Source organism: Pezoporus occidentalis, unplaced genomic scaffold, assembly GCF_034315485.1.
Source record: "Pezoporus occidentalis ecotype Australia unplaced genomic scaffold, CSIRO_AGI_Poc_V1 ctg164, whole genome shotgun sequence".
Classification (NCBI taxonomy): domain Eukaryota; kingdom Metazoa; phylum Chordata; class Aves; order Psittaciformes; family Psittacidae; genus Pezoporus; species Pezoporus occidentalis.
This window is the reverse complement of record NW_026913466.1, coordinates 2,391,229-2,419,140: the sequence shown is the minus strand read 5'-3', so window position 1 is coordinate 2,419,140 and position 27,912 is coordinate 2,391,229. Positions and strand designations below refer to the sequence as shown.

The 27,912-nt window shown below is 39.4% G+C and overlaps 1 protein-coding gene across 3 annotated transcripts; it reads right to left on the bottom strand.

The window, feature by feature from the left end:
* Positions 1 to 44: 44 nt before the first annotated feature.
* On the bottom strand, positions 45 to 27,912 carry SLC25A36 (solute carrier family 25 member 36). Of its 3 annotated transcripts, XM_062613214.1 has the most exons (8): positions 27,772 to 27,874; positions 19,441 to 19,628; positions 17,146 to 17,316; positions 14,164 to 14,241; positions 11,957 to 12,057; positions 4,390 to 4,456; positions 1,593 to 1,882; positions 45 to 915 (listed from the first exon to the last, which is right to left on the bottom strand). In XM_062613214.1, exons 2-8 carry the CDS (start codon positions 19,443 to 19,445, stop codon positions 722 to 724), a joined length of 906 nt encoding a protein of 301 aa, XP_062469198.1. In that variant the 5' UTR covers positions 19,446 to 19,628; positions 27,772 to 27,874; the 3' UTR covers positions 45 to 721. The 3 variants fall into 3 exon arrangements, with proteins under 3 accessions (XP_062469198.1, XP_062469197.1, XP_062469196.1); XM_062613213.1 differs by lacking the exon at positions 19,441 to 19,628 and having other exon boundaries at positions 27,772 to 27,912; XM_062613212.1 differs by lacking the exons at positions 19,441 to 19,628; positions 27,772 to 27,874 and adding an exon at positions 17,392 to 17,528.

Sequence of the window (27,912 nt, the reverse complement as noted above, 5' to 3'; positions counted from 1 at the left end):
GAGATTTACTGAGAGAGGATTCTGTTGTTACTTACAATGCTGCTCAAACTTAAACACACCAAAAATGAAAACCCCTGAAAAACAAAAACCAAGACCAAACAAAAAGCCAAACCCCAAACAAACCACCGAGTACCACTCTTAATAGTGAGGAAATCACTGTTCTGTGTCCCTGCGCCATATTTTGTCTTGAGATAGCAACATGGAAAACTTTACACACTCACTACTATCTCACTCTCTATGAATCTTCAGAGCAACTGAATGGCCGTTTTGGGTACGGAACGGTATGAAAGCATTGTCTTCCCCATTCTTCCCACAGGTTACCGTGCAGTAAAACAGACCAAAAAAGGACAGTTGAGAGCAATCACTAAGGGAAGCGAATAAGGCTGCCCAATACCAAATTTTACACTCCCTTACCCATTAGGTGTCTGAAGATGATTTAACAGCCTTGCCTGGATTAACAGGTGAAAACAAAGTAACAACTTTGAATTAGCAATGTATAAAGGTATTCCCTAAGGAGCAGCTCCTATTTATTACACTGTCAAGAGACCATAAAATAAGGCAGCAAAGTTATCCAAATTTGCCCACAACCAGCCTTTTGTTTTGTCCATAGCTGCATGTTCCCGATACATCTTTCCTTTGCCCACCACATCGGCATTGACATTCAGTGGTCCACTCCAGTCTCTCCAACTTCCACCTTCTTTTAGGAAGCCTTGTCCCATTGCTATCCTTCGAGCAAGTAGACTACCACTTCATAGGTTGACATCATGATAGCCGTGTTTGGAATCTGTCTGATCAGATGTGTAGTTAAGCCTCTGTAGAGGGAGCCATACCCTTCTTCTCGCACAAGCAAAGATAGTGTCTGGAAGAAAGATCTGTATTTTGTTCCCTCTTCTCTTAGTCTTGTTCGTACAACCTCTGCACAAAGAAAACCACACGTGGTTAACACTCAACGCTGTTAATTATCTTCCCCCTAGACCAATTAGCAATTTCCACTTTAAAAATCCCCCTCGAGTTCTAACTTACAAGTCTTCAAAAACAGAGGAGGAAGACAGAAGCAAGCCCAGTATGTGTAAGAGGAAAACAGGTTGAATATTTGGCAGTATCATAAAATTAAGAAAGGAAAAATCATTTGCTTAGTTAAAAATCCAGAAGAGGACTTTTGTTTGGGCTTATGTTTCAGTTTAGAAGCCACCACTAATAATGTACTCAATCCATTAATGCATAGACAATTACTTTGCAGGAAAACTAAGTGCAACTGGAAACCCAACTAGGCAACCTATTTTCCTAGAAGAGGGACAAGAACTTGCTGGCAAATTCTGTGAAATTGCTGAGCATGCAGAGAGATTCCAAGTGCAAAAGGACCTTCTTAAGAACTTTAGGGTATACCCTAGCAAATCCTAAGTAGAGGCCATACTAGATATCCACTTAAAAATACTTCAATTTCCACACACTATGCTCATGCTGACTCAATCTGACGTGACAAGCTTTGTACTAAGAAATGGCTCTTGAACAAGTGATCCAAAGTCTGCTACAAATATCACTAAAGAGGCTCCTTTTGACCCATTTGATTCAGCTGTACATGCCCCACTTACCATGAGGATATGCTATTGATGTTGCACAAGTTTTGGAAGTGGCAGCAGCCATCATCATGCCAACAAAGTCCGAAGCCTCTTTTGCTGATTCATCCTCACTGTTCATGGCAGAGGCAGTCTTATACTCCAGTAGTTTTCTCTTAATACTCTCATAAATAACAAAATGAATAACAGTCTCAGATATGCCTGCGTAGGACGCTGACATTCCTCTGTAAAAGCCTTTAATACCATCTGAACGATAAACTTTTTGGACACATTCAAAAGCACTCATTCGCTTTTCTCCACGATTCCTAAAAAGGAGAGAACAAGAGAGACATCAAGATGCTGCAACTTGAGGAAGGAAAACAGTTTTGCTAGAGCAACAAGAGGACTTAGGAAATATCTCACACTGATGATGAGGGCTCCAATTCAGATACATTTAAGAACACACAGAACTTGAAGTGAAAGTCTAAGGCCTTTCACACTAAACACAGGTGAAACACTATACTGAATCCAAGCCAAACTTCACATGGTGACTTAAGTGTCACATAGACAAGTTGACCAGCTCTAGGCCTCCACAAGTCTTACAGAATAAAGGACTAAATTGCTTGAAAAAGACTCCCAAATGGACTGTCACTGTGAGTGACTCATGGAAAACATGACCATTTTATTCTGCATAATGAAAATGGATTTCCCCTAAATTCTGCCTCAAAAAGGCAGCTCCAGAGCATGGCAATTACAGTGGCTCAGAGTTCAAACAGCAGGCCTCACAGTATCACAGCTATCAGCAATACCAACCATGTCTAGATGGAGCATAGCAACTGATACAACACAGGTAACTATTATTTGAATCAACTAAGCCGCTGCTGATATAAAGAAAATACTCATTAGACATGACTGTATCAAGAAATATTTGGTAAATAAAATCTTATTCTCATTTTTAGCTTGCTTAGTGAACTGAGTTCTGCCTACTGAAACACTCAGCATACTGTACACAGCAAAACCCTTACAAGACTGCAGAAAGCATGCTTCATTGTAGCCACAAGTGCCAGCACCAGCAGAGGTGAGTCACAGAATAAAACTGTGATTTGCTTTAAATTCTTATAAAGCAAGTAAGCTTTATAAGGATTTAGGTAACTCTTACTGACAAAACCAGACAGACAGTGGCAACAGCTATTGTGTAAGTAACATGAGGCACCACTTGATGACAGAATTTAAGTCCCAGTGGTTTGAACCTGCAGTGTCAAACAGAAGTGAAACAAGGCAGAGAAAGCAGGCACATAGAGCTGCAGATCAGATCTTGTATAACCTAGGTGGCAGATGCTGCAGAGAACTGGGGGACTGGGACTGATTTTCTGACAGGCAAGAGAAAAGAGTCAGAGAACAACAGGTAAGAAGACAAACTGTACCTACAGCTACAGCCCCAGGGGTACCCCCATCCCCATGTGTCACTGGTAAGGTCAGACTGCTATAAGAATTTTTCTTCTGATGTGCAAGACGCACAGCACTGTTTTGAAGGCCACAGCAATTTCAGTTTGTAAACAACAGACATGCTTTCTTCAGTGCTTACTGAGATCAGAGAGGTTTTTAAGAACTTCAACAGGAACAAGGATCAGGCCACTATAATCCTACTTTTACTCCTGCAGTAACAACTGAGTTAGAAGAGCTAAGAATGCAGTTTGTGCTAGACTAGCCCACATAATTGCAGTGTCCTACACAAACTTAGATCCTTTGTCAGGTCTCCCACAGGAGCCATGTGCTTGATACCATGTACAGAAATAACATGCACAAGATATCCATCATTATCCCTAATTGCCTTAAAGCCCTATAGTTCAAGCAATTTAACTGATAAATCAGTAAAAAACAAGCAGAGGCACAAGATGCCATTAGGATGCATACAGCACCAAAACTTCCTTGTAATTAGTTTTGCAATTATCAGCCCCAATCATACAATAGCATCACAACCAACCTCACAGTAAAATTAGTTCTGGGATATATTTACTATGGTCAACTTGCAGCCAACAACATGACTGCTAGGAGGAAAAATACTTATATGGGCTTAATACAGGAAGCCCAGCAGACCTCCAAAATAGCAATATATGGCTCAATATATTTAGAATGGCTGAAAACTCTTACATTGCATGATAAGTTTTCAGTAAGAAAAATCTATAAAATGAACAAGACGGATGCATTGAGCTACTTGCATCATACCAATGGCTCTCTACAGTTTTACATAGATCGGAATAAATATAAAGGTCTTTCTTCCCCCCTATTTGCATAAAATTCTACTTCATTACAAATTTCATTATAAAACAGTTTCTGAAAACGATGATGTAATAAGTCCAAACAACTTCTATTGTCTGTCCCGCATTAGAACAATTCCTGTGTTTTGATCCATGAAAGCAGTCTTCCTTTTTTATGGACTAGAGCTTACTGCATATAAAAGATAAAAACAAGTCGCTTCAGGCATTTCTCTAAACTGTTGATAAAACACTTAAAATCCTTATATGAAGGAGTGCTTAGCTCAAAGCTAAAACCAAATAAAACATATTACGGTAGGAAAATGACCTGCAGAGACTTAACTTCATAATCAATTCCAAATTGATCTACCAGTCTACTCCACTGCCTCTGGCATGCTGCAGGAGGGATATTACAACAGAGAAAAATGACAGCGTAACTTGTAGATAGATCAGCATCAGCTTATGAAATTTCAAATGTTGGATATTTAACAAATCACTCCATCTGGGGATGCTGAACAGATTCACAACAGTTAAGCGAAATCTTATCACAGCAGTGAGAGTTCCCATCGTCACTATACCTTGCATCAAGCTGTAATCGTGTCTTTACTAGCCAAATGGGATTCGTTGTTGTGATCGCAGTAAAACCTAAAATATTTGAAAAGAACAGTTAGATTTGATAATATCACAACAGCAACTGCATCTAAGTTTGAAACGCACACAGTAAGGTACAGTGGATGCAAAAACTCGGACTATACTGAGTTTTAGGAAGTACCCATTGTAGCCCTTTACTGATATCTTATGAATCCATACAGCCAATAAACATTTAGGTTACTTTTAAATTTTACATTGCTATTGAGTAAGTTTGATGTAAGATGCCCCATGTAAATTAAGCCCAATTGTGTACATTTCTCTGCCTTTCTAATCATATCAACCCTGTTCTGACACCAGAGAACAGCAAAGCTAGCTAGACTAATACTAGCCAATTTGGCAAACATGTCAATAAGAATGCATTGCAGATACAGCTCTAGCAATTTGAGGTGGTATAAAGCATTGTGTCAATTTAATTTGCTACCTGAAATACAATCCGAGTTTAAAAGCATGCAGACTGAATAACTACTACTTTTGGTGCAGTTAAAAGGCATGTATTACTGTAACTTAAGAGACCTTTTAATACTGAATAATAAAGAGCAGTTAAATTTGAGAGCTAATGTTTTATTTAGTATTCAAAGCAGAGATTGTTGGTTGGCATAGGACTACTTTTACAAGCATATGAGTGTTTAAATTGTTAAAGTAAATAGTATGACTTCTAACTATGCAGACAGACAGCAACTATTCAGACTTGCATAAGGGCTAAGGGTTAAAGCTTTGATTTTCAGTCCATTAAAGAAAAGGAAAAAAAGAGAAAAGGAAACAAAAACAAAAAAAAGAGAGAAGACTCATTCTTACTTCTGCAGAACCGTGGAGAGAAAAAGAGCAGAGTGAAAGGCAGCTTTGAAAAAACAAAAGTAAAACAAAAAAAAACATCTAGAGTTGTAATACCATACATGCACCATTCATGAGGTGTCATGTCTGCAGGAGAGAAGAGGAAAAGGGAAGAGCTGGAACATGGCCAGGCAAGAGATGATAAATTTAGACACTTGCTTTCTAGGGTGACACACATCACTTGCAGATCACTACAAAGACATGCTGTCCTCCTGCAAGGGAATGGACTGGGGCTGGGGGAAAGCAACAACAGGTTACCGTGTTCAGTGCATATCTGGTGCACAACACTTACACAACAAATAGGCTATTGATAAGCTTTTTTATGGAGATAATTAATAGCTTATATATATTTAGCAGAACTGCTTGCATACAGGTTACTTTCTGTTCAATCACAATCTAGGTTTACATTGCACACAAATGACTGCAATACTCAAGAGAAATGCCAGGGGATCTTAACTGTTTTGAGGTTTCTTCTACCCCATCCCAAGTCTTAAATAAGTCATTATGATTTTCAGTTAGAGTTCTAAAGACAAGCTACAAGACTTAGCAGCTACTAAGACTTAGCTCTTTTTCTGTGCCAAAACAGCAAAAACACTTTAGAGATTTTAGTTTAATCTTTTGATTAAGCAGATTTTTTTTTTCTTTTATAAACTGACTCAAAACTCTTAGCTAAATAACTTCCCATAGTAGATAATAAAGTTTTGGGGTTGGTTTGGGCTATTTTTGATACACTACTCCTTAATATGTTTAAGAACATACAGAGCCCTTCATAGAACTGCATGAAAATGTGTTTTGTAGCTGCATTTCATGTAGGTAAATAACTACGTAAAACCTCAATTCATCAGGGAACTACTCTGCCATAAGAAGGCATGGGATGCTTCTAAAACATACCACATCTGCAAAACAGGTTCTGTAGTTCAACTAGCCGGAGCCTTAATGCCACAGAAACTCCTCTGCTTCCTACAGCACCTGACCCTGGGGTGAACTAAGCTTAAAGGAAACACTGGGTTAGCATTTTTTAATTGGTTTTATACTAGCACCAAGAATAAAGCTTTAGTTTTCTTTTAGTTCAAATGAGAATCTTTCCATACCTATACTGGAGTGAAGGGCACAAGAAATGCACAGGACTGCAACAATAGTTTTGAATAAGCTGGGAGGAAATTACTAATTTTCTAATTAGCAATTACTAATTACTTCCCCTACTAACACATTTTCAAGGAAAGATTTCCCTCTAAAAAACAAAATTAGTTCTTAAGTCTCTCCTAGATCTTAATTTTAAGTCAGGAAGACCAAAACATCTTTTGCATTCCTATTTAAGTTGCATGATTTGGAATATTGGTACTGCTAAAACTGTATGTTACAGCATTACCTGCTCAGCCCTTTCTCCTTCCTATTTATCCCAAGGTGTTCTCTGTAGATCCTAAGTCTGGAACAGGGAATGCACAGGTGAGATCAGAGGCAGTGTCTGAGTGGCAGTAGTGACTGCGTTCACCCACAGCACCAGCCTGATACTCCTAGACAAGGAGGAGGAATTCCCGATACAGTCCTAGAAGAGTATCTTGGGAATTGCCAGTAAGGAGTTGTTGACACAGGACAAAGCCTACTCTGTGTTGCTCTGAACTTAATTTAAGCATAGGACCTCTAACAGTAGGATCAGACACTTACCAACGTAGCCAATTTTTTTTTCCCATGGGATATCATAAGCCTAAATTGACAGTTCAAACCAAAGCTTTCAAATCAAAGAGCCTTCAATAATTCAGGTTTCAAGAGGAAACAACTACAGCTCAATTCTTACAGGTAATGTAGTAAATACAGTTATTGGAAGAGGAAATACAAATTAAGTGTTGAGTCATGCTGATGCCAAGGAAAGCACTCAAAAACATGAAAGATACTACATGGGATCCTTGATGAGATAGATAAGCTTTTATTTCTAAATATAGCAAATATGTAGCAGAAGTACTTGTTAAAAAAGTACAAGGTGGGGGGGAGGGGAGAGGAAGCTTTCAACAACTGTCATGAAGCTCTATCAATTCCTTCCTTTCTCTTTTTAGAAGTCTGAGTGAACTTTATAAGGCTTTACAATGCTTATCAACATGTTGTAACCTCAAGAAACATTCCAGACTCATTAGAAGTGTAGAACAATTCATTAATGCCAGATAATCCTGTACTTAGCTATGTTTTATTTTCTTCTACATAATCGTATCCCTGTTTCAGATGGAAAGAATTATCTCAATCTACTTTTACAGCTATACCTCAATCTACTTACACAGCTACTGACAGGTAAGATCCCAGGTATTCCTATTATGCACTGTATTTCAAAGGTTAGGGTTGTTCTTTGTTTTAATCTATAAGCCAATGTAATACAGACACATGTGAATATGGAATGTTTAATAAAAATCCAAAGTAGTAAAATAAAAACAAACCAAAAGAGAGCACAGAGAGAGACAGAAAGGAGATTGTATACATATTACAAAAGAAAAGGAAAAGAGGTCTTTGAAATAATGTGACAGGGTATCAGCTGCAGCATTTTAAAGGCAGCTCTGGGACACTAAGGAGAAAAAGAAAAACAAAAGGCCTTTTTTAACCCAGTAGGGACTTTCAATTAACTAGATGTAAGTAAAGTAGCAGCTATCAGTGAAAGGTATTTTCCACCTTCCCCTGAACTGCACAGAAAAAAAAAAACCCAGCTCCGAACAGAGTTAAGGAGTGATGTCTTTGCACAATGCACATCATCCAAGTTCAAGATAATGAAAGTGAATTCCCCTTATTTTGTTTATTCCATAGATATGACAAACCCAATGTGTGGTTCTTACACTAGAGGCTGCAAGAGACGCCCAGTTCAGTACTCACGAGGTTTAAGTTAGTCCATATTGCTGCAGGAAGTGACCTGCGGATGGGGAGCATGAGATGACACGATCTCACTCTTTTCACGGGAGAAATGTACAGTAATTGCCTAAAATAGACACAGGCTTTTCTGTATCATAACAACAAGCAGTGACCTCATCAGACACATGTGTACAAATTGAATCCCATTGGAAGGATATGTGAATTAGTTATTGTGAGATCTAACTGTTTTCAGGTAAAAGTTTAGGAAAAAAACAAAAAAAGAAATAATCAGAACAGGCCACAGATATTGAAATATGTAAAATGCACTGAGTACTGAAATTCCTGCTCATTTGCAGCAGTTCCATTTTATATCTCCAAATACTTACCTATGTAACAGATTTATGTGGGAACCCTCTTCCTTTCCCTCTCCCTCCCAAATAAAATCCAAAAAAACCTAGTCTTGGGACTGAAAAAGCAAGATAGATGCCTTATGAAATCAAGCTTTCTATTACCAGTTACCAATGAACTAAATATGCATTTTATTTGGTATTTAGTAACTGTGTAAAACTACTAAAAAGTTACAAGTGTATGTAACAACTGGTCCCAATTTTTTAATACATAAAAATAAAACCCCCTACATTTGGGTTGGTTTGCCAGTAGAATTCTAGAAAGAATAGCAATGGCATACAAGGCAAAGTACTTTCACAGCAGATTTGCAACCATGTTGTCTGAATGAGACTATGACTCATCAAAAGGGCAAACAAGAAAGCCATACAGGAATCGAGCATCTCATTCAGTTCCCCACAGTTTTTATTCTGTGCGGCAGAAGAGGTTGAATAAGTGCAATGAAAAGGCAGAGCTGATAGCGAGTCTTAAGAATTTAGACTACCTTTGAAGTATACTGAGATTATATTTTCTTCACACAAGGAAATGCTCTCATTCTTGTAGTATACTTCAGATATATTCACTGTTCAAGTTATCAAAAAGAGAACCATGTGATATTTCAAGTAGTAAGCAAAAAAATTGCTTCATGATAAAACAGATTTTTTTTAGATGTGACGGTGATATGAATTGTATCCTGGAAGCTAGCACACAGCAAGAGAAAAGCATTTCTAATTGCATAAGGCATCAGTTACTAATGTGTAGCACAATTCATCCTCCTTGGGATAAAACAAACTTACTAAAAAATATTAATAAACCCAAAAATATGTTTCATCTTGAGAAGGAAAAATAAATTCTAAACCCAGACAAAAATGGTTAAAATACCATACCTCAGCTTTTCACTCCCAAAACAGCCATGTGCATAAAATTATCCTTTTTTACCAAAGACATGAGTCTAGCCTGAGATACTTAAGTATTAACATATGATACAAATAGCATTTAAAGTCTGCTAAAGTTCACTACTTACAGTAGTTACTGTTTTATGGAAGTTACAGATTTTTACTTGTATTTTTGCATCATTATTGTATTTTGCAACCTACAGGAAAAGCTTTTTAAGCGCAAACCCCACCTGATGCTCAGTGGGTATTAGAGGCCTGTATGTAATAGAAAGGTGATATCCAAACCAAAAAAACCCACCACCCTCATTTAAGACTGAGTTACTCAACTCCTTACTGAAACCAATGGCAGCTGCAAAAGAAAACAGCCAGTACTGATTATTGTTTGCTCATTATTAGAGCTGTTCATCCACCTTGCCAGTTTTGAAATCTGAAGTTCCAAAGCAAATATTATGGTGATCTTCATCTTAACCTGTTTAAGTCAACCAGTTCAGAGCTCACATACAACCTTGTCCCTGTTATTTTGCCATTTCCTTAAGCTGATTTGCATTGTATAGAAATACAAACCTTGCAGGTAAAACTGTTAAAAGCTGGTTTAAGTGCATTTTCTGAAATATATCAGAATTACAAAAACAAGGTTAGGATGTTCCCAATCAAAGTACTGTTAATTTTAACTACAGTCATTTCTCACATAAATCATAATACTGCCAATACTGAGTATGGAGAAATTATTTGTCAAGAAACCTTCTTCTAAAGGTCTTCCAGAGAATGTCTGTAGTACATGGTGCCTGGACATCGCAAGAGAAAAAATAGTGACCTGTTGTGCGAGCCTGCACTGGGCATTCAGTTTCACTGCTTATGTGGTTTTGAAATACAACTGCAGAACTAGGTAAGCATGAGAAAGAGAACAGCCACAGAAGTTATTCAATAGTAAAACTTGTTTCCAAATGTAAAAAAGGCAAAAACTGGCAACTAAAGCTGAAATACATTCACCCCAGTCTCCTGCAGTCATAAGTACAAGTGTGTAACACCAACCTTCTGGAAGGGAAACAAGTTAAAAAGATACAGAACTCCTTGACAAACTAGAGTCTGCATCTGCAAGCACTTAGGAGAAGTCACTACAGCACATCTCCATACATGTTCTTTTCATTACAGAAAAAGCTTCCAAATATAAGGAATACTCTGAACGCTCATCTGCAGCACTGCATGAGTTACTACACAGCTTGTCTCCAACTGAGGATAGACCTGTTTTTCTTACCCATACTTCCCCTCACCCCCCTGAATGTTTTATCCCCTTGAGGAACTGAAGACAACTCAGTTTTCTTGGCACAACTGACTGATTAGGGTGAACTTTTCATTAAATCCCCTTCCATCCCATTTCCCATGTTGTTGACCTACAAAAAAAAGATATATTTCCAGGTGATAAGAAAAACACTGCATCATCTGAGCACCTGATTTTCCATTTAAGACAAAACTGCTCTCCTCATCTTTAGGAGGATTCAAAACTGCCATTTCATTTCTCATGCGCTATAGATCAACTTGATAATTAAACAACACACTAATGCTCATGTCACTTGATTTTTCTACCTATGTAACTTTTTTTTGTACTAGATTATTAGCAATTATTAAATAGAAATCTAACCCTATTAATTATTCTGACATAACCTTTAGCAGTCCATTCCAGATTACTAATACTTACTGGTTGTAAAATTTGACAGCCATTAGAAACTTGAACAGGCTACCATAAAACTCTCAGAATTCACCTGTGAAGTGTCTATGGCCTATTCAGAATAAAACCACTTTTGAACATTTGGTTTTGGGTAGGAAAGACCTGGGCAACAACAGGTAAAGTGTTGCCAGTCCAAGTTTTGATTACACCTGCACAAGTCTGACAACAGCTCAGTTGCCTTTAACTCCCCTTTTAATGATCTCAAAGCACAGAACATATAAATCAAACAACAAATATTGGTAGCTGCTAAAATATACCAAAGTTACATTGTGGATATAAAATTTCATTTCCAGAGATGAAAACATATGAAAACTACACAAATCTGCTCTTATATGCCACTTCAGTGGCAGAGTAAACTTCATACAGACTGGTATTTGAACAAAGGCAGAGGGGGCAGAGAGTGTTACATATCATTTATACAAATACCTGCTGCCATATTTCAGAAGAGCAAAAATAAGTCAGATAAACATAGCTGTAACCAAGTTGTGGTAAAAAACAAATCACGAAGCATTAAACTCAAGTTCACTGCAAACAATGTTTTCAGCTTGCAGAGCAAAAAGTTATTGCTTTGAAAACTTCCATTTTACATGTCAAAGCTACTACTGAAAAAGCAGGCATGCAAGCTTTCCTAGGAAAGACCTTTCACACACACAGTTAAAGATCTGCATTAACACTAACTGCTAACTTCCATGCACATACTCCTCAGGGGCCAAAGAACAGTATCCACTACACAAAGCGATCATTTTTTGTTTTGTTTTTTCCTACTTTTATTGCCATCTGTGATTTGTAGATATGGCTGTAGAATGAGGCTAAAAAATTACAAATCCTTACCTGCCACACCAGCTGAAATCATGTGTACCTGGGTAGAATCTGGATTGAAAATACTGTTCAACTTTTCCTTGCAGTTTGAGTAGGCAGCAAAATATATTGCTCTGAAATTAGAACAAAATCCAAGTTAATTTTATGCATCAATGCCCTTACAAGCAGCACCATGAACTTCACCAATTCAAGATGATTGTTGTGCAAGTCTTACTTCCTCAGTAAAAAGCTACCCAAGAAATAGAGTAGTGGGACTACTCCAGGAATGGGAAAAAAAAACCCCAAACATCATACTTGACAACTGTTTCTTCCACAGCAGCTCCATTTAACAATTGGTGAGGGGAAGGCCAGATGATTAGAAATGTGGCAATGATGGTTGTGGCACTAGAAAGTTCAGCTACACACGCAAAACACTGCTGAATTGAGAACTGAAGTTCCAGTATTCTGTATTTCTTTAATAATAGATAAGATTTGTTCTAATACACCTAAACTCATTTAAATACTATTACAATTTCAAGAGAATTACCATGTAGCTATTTTTTATAAACCAAAAAGCACACTTAAATTTTATAATATTATTCTAGCATGTAAGATGTAAATATGGATAAACTTGTGGTTATACTTTATAACTTATTGTTATAAATATTTATATTTTAAATGCTCTTTAGTTCTGTACTTAGAACAGACAATTTTTTTCTGATTACACTACAAAATATCTGCAAGCTTGTACTACATTCAAGTGTGAACTGGTATCAAAACAAAGCTACACATCCAAGTCAGCATGCCAATGCAATGTATTTTGAAAAATGCCTGTTTTTCCTTCAATAAAGCTAAAAAAAAAAAACCCACCACCAACTTACTTTAAGCACATCTAAACCTCATATTTAAACTTGTTTTAACTTAAACACCCTTCTACAAGACAAGAAAAACATGCCAGTTTTCAGGAACAGAACATTAACCTGATTAGCTGTGTAAACATGTTTTTCTTCATTATAAAAAAAATGATGAAGTGCTTACTTCATGGATGTGATTTCTAAAATGGAATCTGAACTCATTTAAGCATACTGGATGTGTTATGAAACATGCTTCTCTGTGGCTTATTTAAACAAAGAGCTGCTGTTAAATCCATTTAGCTTATGCTTAATTGAAATGAAGTGCTGGAGTACTGGATGAAGACCGAGTCAGCCAGAGGGGCATGAGGATGTGCTTATTTACAAGACTTCACACAGTAAATCAAATTGACATTTTTAGTATGGCTGGGGGGAGGGGGGGATAGAATAGGACAAGATCAACAAGGTAAGTATTTCATCTGGGGGAAAAAGAGAAGAGAAATTGAAGATTTAACATAAAGTACACTAAAAAGAAACAGGTTTTTTGCAATTGATATTTTTCACTGAGGACAGTCACTTATAACACTGAATCCACTGCTGTAGAGAAGTAGCTTTTAAAGTCATATCAAAGCTGAACATACAGACCAGATTGGACTACCAAACAAGAGTACAGGCTCTCCAGATTAGGAAGCGCTGATGCCCCACAGGTGTCAGGAACAAAGAAAGCTACTGGAATTATTTCATCTACTCCAAACAGCAGTGTGAAATTAATGACCAGAAAATACCATAGGTATTTCTAATTCCTTAAAAAAAAATTTTTCTCAAAGTATTCCAATTCCTGAATTATGTTTTCCTCTTACTCATGTGAAGGACCTACAGAACACCACCTCATCTGTCAGATTCAAGTAGAAGACAGATCAATGCTGAATGCTCAGTCCACTTAAATGAAGTTTTCCAGAAGCATCCAAAGACCTTAAACCAGAAAGGTTAAGATACTCTGTGTGTGCACAAGACAGCAACATCTTCTCTTCAGACAAAAAAAGAAGGGCACCAAGTCAACTGAAGAACAAAACCTTGTGCGACTGCTTAAGCACTTCCCTCCTTAACTGGACAAAACTCTACATATGGGGTAGTACACAACAGTAAATATAGTAGGACATAAGATAGTAAACACTGAAACAGCTGGAGCATGCATGTGGGACTGGAGCTGCAGAATACGAGTGGCCCCATTTCTCAGACAACAAAATTACCCCAGCAACCAAAGGTTATTTACTCTTCAATATTTACAACTGCAGAAGCAAAACTTTCTTCAAATTAACCTTAAATACCTTGATGTACAGCAACCTAAATTTCAAAGTTATTATTTTTACTTTACACATTTGCACTTACCTGGAAGGAGCAACGCCTACTAGATTAGGACCCAGCCCTCTGAACAGGGAACGAGGACCTTCCTTTTGCAAGATCATCCTAGAAAACAAAAGAGTGACAATACCATAACATTCACACCAAAATTAAGGGATGCACTGACTACCAGAACTACATCATTTGAGCTTTACTCTGTGCAAACATTTCACAATAGCTGACAGTACAGTGCTGGCTACAAAAACTAGTCATTTCCTACAACTGCCATAAAGTAAAATTCCATTATTGCTTGAGTTGCCATAGAAATCAAGGAATCAAATGCATAAGTACAGCCTTATGTCAATACTTCAAAAACAGGAACACAAACATACATGGTTAGATTATCTGTTACTAGGAAGTTAACAAAAGTGTCCTTTTATCAGGGAAAATTACTAAGCACAGCAATGTTCACATTCCTGTGGGTTGTCGATTGGTCAGGAGAAAAAGATTTAATTCTATTCTACATTGCTTGCATCACGTCTTAGCTCCCAACACTTGGGAACTTTTTTGGGTGGGAGGGACAGAGTAAACAGCAAGAGAGGAGAGCAACTAAGAAGGTTAAGTTACAGCAAGTCATATGCCTTCTGAGAGCAGCTCAGGAAGATGTCAGCTCTATGCTTACCATGCAAAAGATGGCCCTGGCTGGGCAATCTATTCTCTACTCTTCTCAGTAAGACAGAAACCCCAACATGGCTCTGAATGTGCTACCCTGATTTGATTCTACAAGACTCCTAACACTAAGTTAACATGTCAGAGGAAAGCAGTCTTTCAGATACTAAGTCCTGCATTCCCTATCCCCATGAATAATTTAAATCCACTAAGCATTCAACTAAGAGCTCATTCTTAGCTTTGTTTCTGTAAATTACAGTGATTATTTTGACTACAGTAAAAGGAAACAGGAAGCTCCCATGCAAGAAGTAACCCTTCCTTAAGGATTGCAGGGTTTTCTTCCCTATCAGTTCTGAACTACTGCCTGTATGCTTCTACTCAAGCACTGTTGCTGGGCTGTGCAGCCCATGGATTTTACCTTGACTCATTCCAGGAAAGACAATCCTCACCTCCTCAGGCAAGGCAGCTCACTTAAGTTTGAGACTGACAGAAAAAAGACCTGTAACCCAGGTGAAGACTTGAGGCTACACTGTCCTGTGACATCTCATGGTACCAGGTCCACTATAAACACAGCTCTGGAAAGACTGGAAAGGGTCTACAAAGAAACAGGGATATGAGCAGTGAATTGAGACCTCAAATGAGGCATTACTAGTACTTAAGTGTTTGGAATAGCCTTCCTATGTAACTGTGTTTTTAAAGTTGAAAATCATTATACAGGTAGGTAAACTGGCACAATAAGAGGATAACCATTAATAGCCAGTTTTAGTGAAATCAACCTATCTAACAATCTAGATGCTAACCAGATAGGGTATTTTAAGAAGAATGGCAGGACACTGGAGGAGAAACAAGGACTATCTGCATCCCATTACTGCAAACTGCTATAGCAATTGCTTAAGAACCAGATTTAAAGTTAATTCTTAACTACTTCTGTAGATGTTGCCAAACAGAACTCTGTGCTTATTTAGAAACAGTGGCTAATACACACAAATAATGACCCCATATATTTCTTCAAAACGACATGTCAGTTAACAGCAAGTCAATAACTCTATAAAGCCAATGCATTTGTGTAAATGGCTATTTTGTTTGGAATTTACTATCAGAACAAACAGGTGAAAGCCATCTATAGCACTGAAGGAGATTCCAAACCTATTCCAATTTCCAACAACCAGATCACCACAGCTTTACTGCTAAATTAAACTGAAAGTTTACATTTGTTTTCAGTAAGCAAAAATAAAGTGGTGGCTGTGCAAAGTTACCATCGCTGCTTAGGAATGCTGGCATGTAATGTGTCCAACAGCATCTTAGATTTGTGTCCTTAACAATTAGATACGATTTACCTGTCATACCTAATTGTGGGTGGCATTGCTCTGCAGCCATAGTTGGAACATTGAACACATCCTCAAAAGCACTTTGTAATGACGAATTTGACGTGCCCATCATCCTGAAAGCATTCATAACACTTACAGAAGGAACTGTTATAAGAAATCTTAACATATTCCAGAGATCAGAAAGGGCACAGCATTAGATTATAGTAAATTCCACTTAAACACACTACTTAAAAATCACTACCATCACGATATCATGTGTTACACTTATGTATATATGCTCATATAACAGATGCATATATACAAAACAGGTAGAACCTCAGTTTCTTAAGAGAAACTTAGGAATTAAGTGTACCACTGTTTCTTCTGGATCTATAGTATCCTGGACAGGTACCAGACACCTGCCTGTGGCCTGTACAAGCAGTTTAACTGTGGCCATACAACTTGCCTTCTGGCTACTGAACATCAGAAGCATTGGTGAAAGGAAGGGCGGTCCCATTCAGTGAGGTGCTATGCAAATAAAGCATCCCAGATCATGGCAAAATCTGGCCTCTTACAAGCCACACGTCCACCAGAAGGTACTGAAAAGCAGGAAGAGTGTGGAGTGGTGAAAGCTGAGAGAGATTAAGAAGCACAGTTGATTTTCGTAGGGCTTCTTGCCCCCATATTCAGCAACATCTACAATTTGGACATGAGACAGTTTTAAATAGTCTTATGCTAACACTTTTTCAGGATGAAAATAGTCTGGGCTTAAATATAACAGTATTGCCAGAGAGTTTTAGGGACATAGTTTGGAGCTGTGATTTGCACAGGGTACGCATGCTTAGGCTAATTCCAAGTACAAACTCAAGCATGAAGGACATTCAGAAGAGTGGAATGTGAAACTTAACTGGAGTTAAAAAGCAAATAAAAGAAAGTCATCTCAGTAGCATCACAATAGATGTAAGAGTCTGAATCTTTCATAGAGATTTGCCCAACACACCTCTTTCCTCCTCCCTCCTCAATGTAACCAAAACCTAGTAACAGGTACACTCACTTCAAACAATGGAGAGGCCCAGGAGAAACTCTAGTTACTCGATTGACGGTAGCACCATTCACAGTGTTGAGATGAACTTCAGAGACGTAGAGAGTCACAGAGGAGGACTGCAATCGTGTTTTCACAACTTCCAGTGGGCATGTCAGAATTGCACCAACAGTACCTCCACATCTGCAGAGCAAATAGGATCATCACATTAACCGCAAAGACACTGAAGGATGCATTCACATGTAATTAACATTATACCCAACACAGTCAAATCCCAACCAGTGAAGTAACAATGGAACATGCATGACAATGCTGCAGTTATTTGCTCTTGAAGGCAAATAAACTGTTAAATCAGTTTGTTAACTCCACAACTTGGAGTGGAAATTTAAACAGACAAAGATACTTCAGAGTAGTTCAGGTGCACAGCCTTCAGAACATGCTGTTCAAATCAGTTCTGGAAAGTAGCTCAGCATCTGAAATGTTTAACTCCTTATGGTAAATTTTAACTTCTATTTTTGAATGTTTAGTGTCCTCCTGACCACCAATAAGGTGCCAAAAAACCTAAGGCTAGAATAACAAAAAAGATATTATATGCACTATGCACACAGGACTCCATGTAAAACCTGGTAAAAACTGGCAATTTTACAAAATTAAGACACTTATGAAAGCATCTTAAAAACACCATTTGTACTTTGGGCATGCTACTGTGAAAGCAATGATTCCAAGTGTTTCCTGAGTTCTGCTCACTACAGCAAGACAGACTAGATACTGTAGAGTAGAACCTAGGAAGGCAGAAGAGCTTTAGTGGCTGACCAGGTCAAGAATTGCAGATCTTGTTTCAGTTCACCACTCATTCCTGTGAGCAAGCCAAGGCAAACCACACATGACTTGTGCTGATACTGGAGTTACTCCTGTTGTGCTGGAGCAGAACACAGCCAGGAACCTGATGCCTTTCAGCAGCTCTGCTCAGAGGATTCTTCTTGTGCTTGTTCATAACTGACTTAATATCTGCATTCCTATCTCCTTACCTAGTCACATACAGCCTGAGGGAAAAACATCGAAACTGTGAATTGTGTTTCCAAATGACAACCTCAAATCCCTTGACATTAGCATTAAAAAAAAAAAGGGGGGGGGGGCTTCCCTTGAATATTTTAATGTATTCTTAACTTTGCCAAATACCTTCTTAAAACCAAGACCAGAACACTATAAGCATCCCTAAAAGAAAAAAAAAGTCAAAAACAACAACCAAAAATAACCAAGAAAGAACCCCACCAAACCCATTCAGGTACTAATGCTACTAACAGCTCAGCCTGAAATCCACTAACACACAAATACAGTTTGTACTAGATTCAAAGGGCCCAACATTCACTTCTCTGATGCAGTAACAAGAGCTGGTATTTGATTTTGACATGATAGTTATCAGCAATTTTGCTGTAACATGAAAGGCTCAAGCACACACACACACTGCATCCTAACAAATCTATTTGTATGAACTGAACTGACCATGCCAAACAGCTGCAATGTAAGAGAAAGTTTGATGTTCACTTAATGCTCCATTTAAACCCAGTGACCTAGATGTACCCTATTACTAAGCCTAAAGGCATCTTGTCCCACCCCTAACTCCAACATTAAACTGAACATTATACTCTTTTCCAAGTTTGAATAGATGAAAGAAATTAAGTTTGTCAGTCTGGAAAAAGGTGTTTTCACAGGAAGATGGAGGCCAGTCTTCCAGTGTGTGCTACTGACACAGCTTTTAGAGTAGCATCTTTAAACATTTCTGAATGAGCAATCTGTCTGCTTACTCTCCTGATGCTCAGCTACAAATAGACTTCTTAAAATAACAGTTGCATGAAGAGACAGCTACATGTGCTAATATTTATTTAGCAAGTGTATGAAGCAGTAGGAGCCTGTAACATGGGGTTCATGACATTAACACTACCATGAGAAGCACAGGTAGGCAAGCCCTCAAAAACACTTGACATGGAGCTTTAGAGCTTGAGCATCTTCAAGATAGACAGCAAGATGTTTCATCTCCTGCAGTTCAAAGCAGACGCTGCTGTACGGTAACATGCCTGGACAGGCCACGCAGAAAGCTGGCTTTAGAGTTCATTTCCTGTCTTGCAACCCTCTGTTTCTGGTCCTTGAGACTACTTAAAGATCTTTCTACATTGGATTTTGGACAGGTTACACGGGGACTTGTTTTCAAGCAAAGTAACAGCAGGGGAAAGCACATGGTATGGTTTATATGAATGAGATAAACACTATAGAAGGGAGAAGAAAGGAGGAGGAAAAAACTTGGCCTACATCATTCAAGACGGCTTGGAATTTGGAGCCTTTAATGCTACTGGATCCACAGCTACGTCACACTGGAAAAACTTTCTAGAATTGAAGATTAACACTGACCTTGAGCTTGTATGCTGCATGTTCCTCTGCATCATACCCGAGCGACCACAAGGGGTGCCCAACTGTAACAGCACTCAGTCAGACATTCACTGTGGATGGGTTAAACACTGCATTCAGCTCAGTTACTGGGGAAGAGGGCAGACATACAGCCACTCAGTGCTTGCTGTTTTTAACCAAGCCTACAGCAAGTAGTTGTTTAGTTTTAACCAGCCGATGTAGCAGCTGCCAGCACTATTTTTACATGCATCAGAAGGAAGCAGCAGATCACCTGCCTCCCTTTGGGACCTGTGCACCTTTTACCTACACCACAATCTGCCAGCCAAGTCATTTCTAATAATCAGCACCCTTGGCATTTTACTGTAGTGTTGTTGAGTGGTTTGCTTGGCTGTTTTTCTTTTTTCTTTAAGCAGTTTAAGATGTCTCAGCTGAACCAGAGAATACTTTGAATGTTTTCCACTAAGTAGTGATAGACTGGATAAAAATTCTCCCCCATCTTCAAGGCATAACATTGCTACTTAAAAATCGAGAGAAGTTTTATAGTGCTATGTGGTTCTAAGCTGCTCACAAGTCTTTGCAAAATTCCCCATCTCTGTCAAAAAGTAATACCTCATTCTCCCAGCCCTCAAAAAGCCCCATATAATAGAGAAAGCATAGAATCATTTAGGTTAGTAAACACCTTTAAGACCATTGAGACCAACTGTAAACCCAGCACTGCCAAGTCCACCACTAAACCATGTCCTTAAGTGTCACATCTAAGTGTCTTTTAAATACCTCCAGGGGTGGTGACTCCACCACTTCCCTGGGCAGCCTGTTCCAATGCTTGGCAACCCTTTCCATGAATAATTTTATCCTAAGATCCAACCTACTCCTCCCCTGGTGCAACTTGAGGTCACTTCCTCTTGTTCTTGTGAGAAAAGGTTGACACTTACCTTGCTCCACCCTCCTTTCAGGCAGTTGTAGAGAGCAATAAGGTGCCCCCTGAGCCTTCTCTTCTCCAGATTAACCCCCCTCCCACCCCGGTCCCTCAGCTGTTCCCCATCACACCTGTGCTCCAGGCCCTGCACCAGCTCCGTTGCCCTTCCATTGACCTGCTCCAGCATCCCTATAGCTTTCTTGTAAGAAGGAACTCAAAATTGAACATCGTATTGGAGGTATGCCCTCACCAGAACAAAACAAGTCCCATAGTGTGGAGGAACCAGACCTTGCTCAGTAGTCACAAGATCTACTGAGTTTGAGCTCAATCACCAAGTGAAAGCATAAGCCAGGAACTACACTGATTTATCTAGTTCACTTGAAGATAAACACAGCAAGGCTCAACAAAAATCTGTTTATGAGAAACTGTCAATAAACATAGCTTGTAGGAAAACAAAGAAGAGGGAGCATTCAATAACTATGCACGTAGGAAAACAAAGAAAAGGGAGCATTCAATAACTATGCACCCTGAACAAATAAGCTACTTCAAAGCAGCATGCCCGCAGCTCTGTCACCAGCATCAATGACAGTGTATTTTACTTAGAAATGCATTTCCGGTCCTGCTTATTTAAGAGACTACTAGAAATACTGAGAGAGATAAAGAGACTGCTGCTACTTTGTGCTCAGAGTCCTGGTAGGCCATTAACAGCTAGCCACCAGCTCCAGTTTAGCAAAGTGTTCTGTAGCTTGACAGCAGTCTACTGCCACCACTCCTGCTATCCTCCTCACCAGCTCAAATTAAGGAGTTTACCTTATAAATTGCGTGGTTTAACGCAAATTAGGAAGTAGCACAGTTCAGAAAAACATCTCCACAGAATTAGAAAACTGTTATATTTCTTCTCAATAACACAAGTGTGATTTTTGTTAATTGCTTACGAAACTTGTACTACCTAAACCACTCGGGGCTTCAGCATCTTCAGTCATGTGCTAGGCCCCAACAAACTGGGACCTGGGAGAGCACCTGGTAATGTGTAACTTTTTATCCAGTATTAGGCAAGTTTCACGTGGTAGAATGAATAGGTTAGAAATACACTCTTGCTGACAGGGTATGAATTGAAGTGAAGAAGGCCAAAACCCAAGGCACTCCTGTGTCTGAATGCTTACACCAGTTTCTAATCAATGCTGTTCAAATGATGACTTGCTCTTTTTACCTATCCTAAATAGCACATTTGGCTCTAAACAATGTTTACTACAAGCCTTCTTCAGCTTTGTCAACTGTATATAAACCTTGCAAGGATGACTTTCATCAGAAACACATCATAGAAGGGACAAGAACTGACTTCTAAGTCCCAAGTAATTTGAAGGGCAGAAGAGCACAGATCAATAGGTAAATCCACAAAAATAAGCACACTGGTAAAAAGATTAAAATCCCGCTATTGACACAGTCAAGTTAGAGATCTCAGTCTGCATCTTCAACTGTAAGAGAAGGCACAAGAGACACTGCAGTCAGAAAAACAAATACAGAAACATGTGTCATCTGAATCATCTAATCTGCAGGACTGCAACAAATGTAACACTAAGACTAGACAGAGATGCCTACTTGACATCCCGGGAGAGAAGAACCTAGGAAAAAAAAAAGGCAGCATAAACCAAACATAAAACCCCAATCAAGCAAAACCATTGATTTGATCCCTGATGTGCATTTAGTAGTCCATCACCTCACTGGATTAACAAAACCAAACCTGGAACTATTTGGGCTTTAAATGCCTTAGCAATGCAACACAGTTGCAGCACTGACAACCATTTTCTGCCAGAGAATCATGTATTATATGTGAGACACTGCAAGGAAATAAATACATGCTTAAAAACCTAATCCAGTTTGGTATTCTAATCCCAGGCTCTATTTTTACAAAGATGTCTGCACAAGAACACCTTTTATTATAAAAGGTGTAGGGTATCTACCAAGGAATGCCTGCCTTTGTCCCAGATAGTTGAGTATCTCCTACTATTACCTTATACCCTGCAATTAACAGCAGAGACACCTCTAGATACCTCTAGCACAGATGAGGGTCTCAACTTCAGCCACTAGACTGTCTATGAATGCCCAAAGCAGATTAATATTCTCAGTAGCAGCTGGCCTAGAACTGAAACTCTCACTTCCAACAACTTTATTCTTTCAGATCAATATGTATCTTATAAAAATTAAAAGACAAGGCTGCATAATACTGGCCTCAGACTCACCTTTCACAGGATTTGTAACCAGTCTTAAAGACTCAAAGATAACCCTTGACCCTGTTATCTTTGGTCTACATTCATTCATGTATTTTACCAGTTATTTCTCTTTCCTGTATCGAAATTAAAGTCCCATGCAAATACTGGCTACCAAAAGAAACAGCAAGAGAACAGAGCTCAAAATTCTGCCAAAAGGAACAAAATGCAAACAAAAGTACTTCAAATCTCTTCACCACTTAACTGCAAACTCAGGACCCAAATCTATCAGCAATTTCATAGAGCTGTCTCAAAAAAAGAAGAGTAACTTTTACATCAACATATACAGTATTGTTCTTCTGAGGGATTTTAAGGGCTTTAGCTAGTACATTCTTACTGTTGCTGAAAGTTGTATCTCATTAATCCTGAATTTTCAGGGGATTCCTGTTATTATACAGTCAAACTTGTATATTATACACCTTTCCATCTTTAATATTAATATAACTACTAGAAGTACTGACAGAAACTTTTAACCCCCTTATTCACCATTATGTTTCTTTCCTTAAACTAGGGAAGTTTAAGTTAAGCTAACATCCTTAAACTAAAAATACTAATCAAACTTGCTATTTCTATTTATCAGTGTGAAAATAAAATTCCCCTGATGTGCTGACATGTGTTTTTCCTCTTTTCACTTCTGGGTTTCTACAAGGGGAACAAGCATCACTGGGTTCCATTATCCAAAACAAACATCAACATGTGGAGCAGCTTCTATTAGGAACTACGGTAAACAAACATTTACAATGACATTTGCATTAAGTAAAACAGCTGAAAGCATCAGTCATCTAGCAGGAAATATGAGAAACACCAACTTCACAGTTTCCTGAGTACCAACAGCAATTTCTTTCCAATTAGGTAACCTCATGGAGCAAAACCCAAGCTGCCCTGCACTTTAAACAAACACTGTCTTATTCCACACAGAAGAGTATCTGAACACAAAAATAACCTGAAGCTTCAACAGGAAGGTACTAACCTTCTCCTTATGCCTTGTAACAGGAAGAACACATTCTGAAAGACATCCGTGGTTATGCCAGGAATCTATTTTAGGGTCAAGGGTTTTCTAAGGTCCAAGTGTTTGGCAACTCAGTTATAGACCAACTGGCTGTTTTCTGAAATGGAGTAAAAAAAGTCCGTATACTACCTGCCACATTCTTAACTGATATCACCTTAGATCTAAAAAAAACACCAAACAACCCCAAGGGTCTTTCAACCTTTACTTGATACATTTCAACCATGTCTGAACTTTCGAAAGAATTCAGACATTTATCTTAAAAATATTTTTAGAGCCTTTGCTATTTTAGCCACTGGAGGGATTTGTTAAGAACCTCTGTCAGAAAATCAGTGTTTGGCATTACAGATCAATTGTAGACAGTTCTATAATCAGGATAATTAAACAGACTCCTCCCTATACTCTCTCACTTAGTAAGTTACTAACAGCCAAATTTCTGCAAGAAACACCAAGAGCAAAGGAAGACTTAGGAAGTAAACCCAAGACTGTCCAACCCTGAGCTCAGAAAAGCAGCTAGCCACCTCCTAACCCAAACCAGTCCCTCCCCTTCTGCTGAGGGAACAGGCAAGTTCTCATGCCCTGGTGGAAGTTCGTATGATACAAATATACTGCCATAAGCTTTCTGAAAACGAAGAATAAATCATAAAAACCTGGAAATTATTTCTGTAGCCAACACATTTTTTTATTTGATATACCAATTACATCTGCAAGTAAATTAATCCAAAATACACTAATCTTCTCTATAAAACAAAACATTAAGGTCTTTCTGCTCCTTTTTTTGTTGCTTAAGTATTCTAATAACAAACCCCCCAACTAATATACTTGAACTAAAATGTTCATCTAAAGCCTACATTTCAATCACAAGACTCTGTAATTTAAGGATGCAGCACCTTCAATGTATTGCTTGGTTTGGAATAAAAGCACCCGAGTTTATACAACTAATATGCTGCCAGCAGAGACAACAGCTGCTATTTGACTAGGAGCTAGAAAACCAGGTGATATGCCAAAAAATCCACAGTTCAACTCCTGAAATGAGTTCTGTGCAACGCAAACAAGTAGTTCAGAAGGAACAAAAGTAAAATTGAGTTTCACCTGAAGCATAATTTTCTATCATGATCCAGCTAGTAACAGTTGCCACACTGGCAAGATACTATTATCAAAGGCAACTGTGGTAACTATGTAGTTTGTGGAAACAGATCCTGACAAATAGGGCTACCACAACAAAACATGACTTAAGTGATTTCAAACATGTCACAGCATGAACCTGAACTGCAGTTACACTATTGATCCAGTCAAGTATGCCGTACTCTTCAGTAGGTACTGCACCATGGCAGTTTTGCACAGTCTAGAAAACTATGCTTTAAGGTGACAGCAAAGTTATTCCATGGAATCAACTGCTTACACGTTCTATCAGTTAAAACTGCCTTAACGAATATGTTCTTAAAAGTTAGTAACCATTTTTTTATTAAAAAAAATCATTGTTTTTTTCTATCTTATTTCCTGAAAGTGTGATGCTCTTCTCATGCTATGTATTTCCTACTTGTGAATGTGATGGCTGTTCTTTTTACATATACAACTTGAGAGAATATCTCATTTTCACAAAGTCAGGAAGGTCCAAGTAGCGCATGGGAGAAGGGTTACATGTAAATGAAGTAGTACTTGTTGCACTGGCTAATGCATGAACTAGTCCAGCAAAATGATTTAGATGAACTTTCCCCTCTTATCAAAAAACAAGGGGAAAGCACCAGTTCAGCGATGGTGCTAGAAACTATATTTAAACTATTCAAAACCAATGCTTATTTTTTCTTTTTAAACTTCATAGTTAATATTTCTACCACAAAATATTGATGGTATTCACAATTAATATGCACTTATGAAACAGAGATGGGATTCTTAAAAATGAAGCTACCTAAGTATGAATTACTTGGGAAAAAACAAAGCACTTAGTGCTGAGTAACTCCCCCACCATCACTGCCCCCAGGGCCAGCACTGCTAAGAGTCTGTCAGACCTTTTGGAAAGGGATAAGGACACAGAGATAGGAAAAAAAAGAATCAGGAGAAAAAAAATATTAGATATATGACACTAACTCCCAACATAAACTTGCAATGGCCCAAAGTATCGCAGGCTATCAGTTGCTGAATGGGTCATAAAACAACCTAGGCAGCTTTAGAAAAAAACCATGATGGCCGGCCCCACCTGCATAACTAAAACAGCAGCGTCATCAGTTACACTGATTACAGAAAGCAGGAACTGAAGTCTGAACATAGACATTATAGAAAGAAGGAAAAAAAAACAAACCACAACCAAAAAGCCAGCAGATTGAGATAATAATGTTGTTCTCATACAGTCTCCAGCAAAAGCTAAAGGAAAACAAAACTTACTCGCTTTCCCTAAGTTTCACTGAAGACTAAAGAACACTCAGGTGACCTGTACTCCACCATGCCTGCCAACAAATCATGAGATGACCCTGAGTAACTTTTCTACTACTAAACATAACTAAATACACACAGAAAGCTTTGCTGAACTAAAGGCACCGGAAACACATGTCTGGCACAGGAAGAAACAGCTTTCAGCCTTTTCCTCGCAGCATAACCCTTTACCCAACTGGCCAGCAGCTAAGCACAGACCAGAGTGCTGTGCAAAAAACGAGCTATGAACAAGTTGAGCTGAGCAATCTTCACCGGGTCTTAAGTTTCAGGTTTATAAACCTGTCTCTATCATTACCTATGATTCTGCCTAGTTATCTCTGCTGTTCAGAGCTATCAAGTTCAAGTGCTACAATAAATAAGGTAGCACTCCAGTTTTTCCTGATTGTTTACAGGGATGTGAAGGCTGAAGATAAAACACGCACTTGTTCATCTCAGGCCTCCTGATGTATAATCGCTCGCCTCTTAAACAGAGAGTCAGAAGTTCAGGGAGTGGAAAAAGCACGCACATAAGCCTGTATCAGGTATGTAACACTGGAAACCTGCAAATGTGCTGGAAGCAGAGGAACTGCTAACGTGTATCCAACTCACCCAGACGTGCTCAGAGTAAAACACTGCGTGATCCTTCCCCTATGAAACACTCCAGCCCAGAGGCAGTCAGTTCACTTTGTCAAGGAGGAGCACAAATGGAAATCCAAGCTCTCACTGGATGCAGTCTTGTCGCTTCTCTCACTTCTCCACAGCCATACTCATAACCCATATACACTTCTATAATTAAGCCAAAGAGGATCCCCAGCTTTCTCTTTTAAGCTAGGAGCCCCTGGAAGGTCCACGCACTGTGTGACTGCACACATCCCAAGCATTACAAAGCTTAATGAGATGAAGACAGAGTAACACCTGCAAAGATACCAGTTGCCTCAAACTTCACCAGTGCTACAAAGGCCGCATATTCTAACTATATTAGTCTCTCCGATTTCTCCTGCCTTCAGGGGCAGAAACCTCCATGACCGCGTCAAACCGCACACCCTACAAACAGTAGGCACCAGTGTCGAACCGCATTCAAGTAACACAGCGGCCCTTAGACACTAGCGTTACCCGCTCGTCACTCCTGGACTGCTGAGGGGACAGGCCCACTTGGGCAACCTCCCCGACGCGTTTGAGGAGGGCTCAGTATGTTTCTCCACAGAAACGCCAGATAACGGTGGAACTCCAGGCTTGGGATCAAAGGAAACGGGCTATTTATAAGGGAAACTTCCACTCCCCTTCCTCAAGGGCCCACGCTCCCCTCGCGTGTTGCCTGTAACAGAATGCCACACACGGGACCGGGAGCGGCAGGCACCGCCTCAGGCTCCCAGCGAGGCCCAGAGCAGCCGGAGCACCCCCGGGCCTGGGCCGCAACGCGCACAACCAGCCTGGAAGAGCCGACCCAGGCCGCGGTCGCCGGCAGCAACGGGCAGGACCCGCACAGCCCAGAGAAGGCGGGAAAACCCACCGGAGCCGCTTCCGTGTACAGCGGTAAGGCCGGGGGGAGCTGCAGGGCGGCACGCACCGAGCGTCCCGCTCCGCGGAGCCCGTAAGCGAAGAAGAAGGGCGAGAGGGCCGAGGCCGGTGTCACCTACCCGCCGGCGAAGAGGTGCACCAGGGTGTCTCTCTGGCTCATCCTCGCCGCCCGCGCCCGGCAGGAGGAAGGGCACGGCCGGGCCGCGGCTGCCGGCACTCAGCATTAACGCGCACCGAGGCGGGTGCTGCGGAGGAAGGCG

Bases quoted from the DNA above. Each gene is read 5' to 3' on its own strand.
- SLC25A36 (XM_062613212.1), bottom strand. From the start codon at position 17,438: ATGCATGTTCCATTGTTACTTCACTGGTTGGGATTTGACTGTGTTGG. The intron at 14,242-17,145 runs GTGAGTGTACCT...TTTGTTTTCTAG, and splicing joins GGGCCTCTCCATTGTTTGAA to GATGATCTTGCAAAAGGAAG. The intron at 916-1,592 runs GTAAGTGGGGCA...TTCTTTGTGCAG, and splicing joins ATCAATAGCATATCCTCATG to AGGTTGTACGAACAAGACTA.